Here is a 1235-nt window from a genome sequence, read left to right as displayed (position 1 = left end):
GCAGCAGCTGCAGCAGCAGCAGCTGCAGCAGCAGCAGCTGCAGCAGCAGCAGCTGCAGCAACAGCAGCTGCAGCAACAGCAGCTGCAGCAGCAGCAGCACATGCACCAGCAGCAACACCTCCAGCAACAACAGCTCCAACAAGCTGGACCTTCGGAGCAGCTGCACCTGCAGCGGAAACAGCTGGCAGAGCCACAGCCGCAGCCACAACAGCAACAGCAACAGTTGCAGCAGCAGCAGCAACAGCAGCAGCAGGACGCAGCCTCATGTGTGGGGCCGTGCTTCCTGGGACTTTCCGACTCAGCAGTTCTCCTCTGGAGAGCTGCTGCGCTGCAGGGAGATGCAGCAGCAAAAGAAAAGGCAGAAGGGGGCCCCCCTGTCCCACAGAGTGGGGGCCCCCTCTTTGCCGCTGGCGGCGCTGTGGGGCCAGGGGCCCCCGTGGGCACTCCCGGAGGCCTTTCTTCAGCAGCAGCACCTGCTGCTGCTGCTGCTGCTGCTGCTGCTGGAAGCTCCAAGCCACTAGCAGCCGGGGAGGTTGCAGCTGCAGCTGCAGGTGCAGCAGAGCCTGTGGGGGCCCCCCTGTCCCGGCCAGCGCCTTCTGGGCGAGGCCGCGGGGGCCCCTGTGGGGGCCCCTGTGGGGTCCCCTGTGAGGGCCCCTGCGGGGCCCCCTGTGGGGGCCCCTGTGAGGGCCCCTGTGGGGGCCCTCTTGGGGCTGCAGAAGGAGTGTGCGCTTCGAAGAGCGGTGCTGCTGCTGCTGCTGCTGCTGCTGCTGCTGCTGCTTCTCCGTTTTCTGTGCTGCTGCCCAGCAGCAGGGGGCCCCCCGGGCTGGCGGGGGACTACCTCGACTTTCTGTGTTCCACCAGCATCATTGAGGCCTCGCTGCTGTCCCCACAGCCCTCGCCGCCCGCTGGGATCGCTGGGATCGCTGGGATCGCTGGGATCGGATCCCCAGGGGCCTCCGCCCCACAGCAGTTCTTGGCGGCCCCGAGGGTCCAGGGCGCTGCGCCGCAGCTGCAGGCCATTTAGCTGCCAGCAAACCAAAGCGGCACCCCCACAGGCCCAGCCTGCAGTCTGCAGCAGCAGCAGCAGCAGCAGCAGCAGCAGCGGCAGCAGCAGCAGCAGCAGCGCGGAGCTCTCTTGAATCTTGAACAGGTGTTAATAGGCCTGAGGGCCTCACGTGGGAAAGGAGGAGAAGTGAGGGGCCCCCCAACAGCCGGGGGCCCCCAAAGGCGCCTTT

At 67.2% G+C, this 1235-nt stretch overlaps 1 protein-coding gene across 1 annotated transcript; it reads left to right on the top strand.

Moving 5' to 3' along the window:
- Window positions 1-100: 100 nt before the first annotated feature.
- On the top strand, window positions 101-1024 carry ETH_00037425 (uncharacterized protein; the record flags this gene model as incomplete). The annotated part of the gene is made up of 1 exon (XM_013379892.1): window positions 101-1024. One exon carries the CDS (start codon window positions 101-103, stop codon window positions 1022-1024), a length of 924 nt encoding a protein of 307 aa, XP_013235346.1.
- Between the last annotated feature and the right edge of the window lie 211 nt (window positions 1025-1235).

Source organism: Eimeria tenella, genomic scaffold, assembly GCF_000499545.2.
Source record: "Eimeria tenella Houghton genomic scaffold, Eth_scaff4132, whole genome shotgun sequence".
NCBI lineage: Eukaryota > Apicomplexa > Conoidasida > Eucoccidiorida > Eimeriidae > Eimeria > Eimeria tenella.
This window is presented reverse-complemented; position numbering and strand designations above follow the sequence as displayed.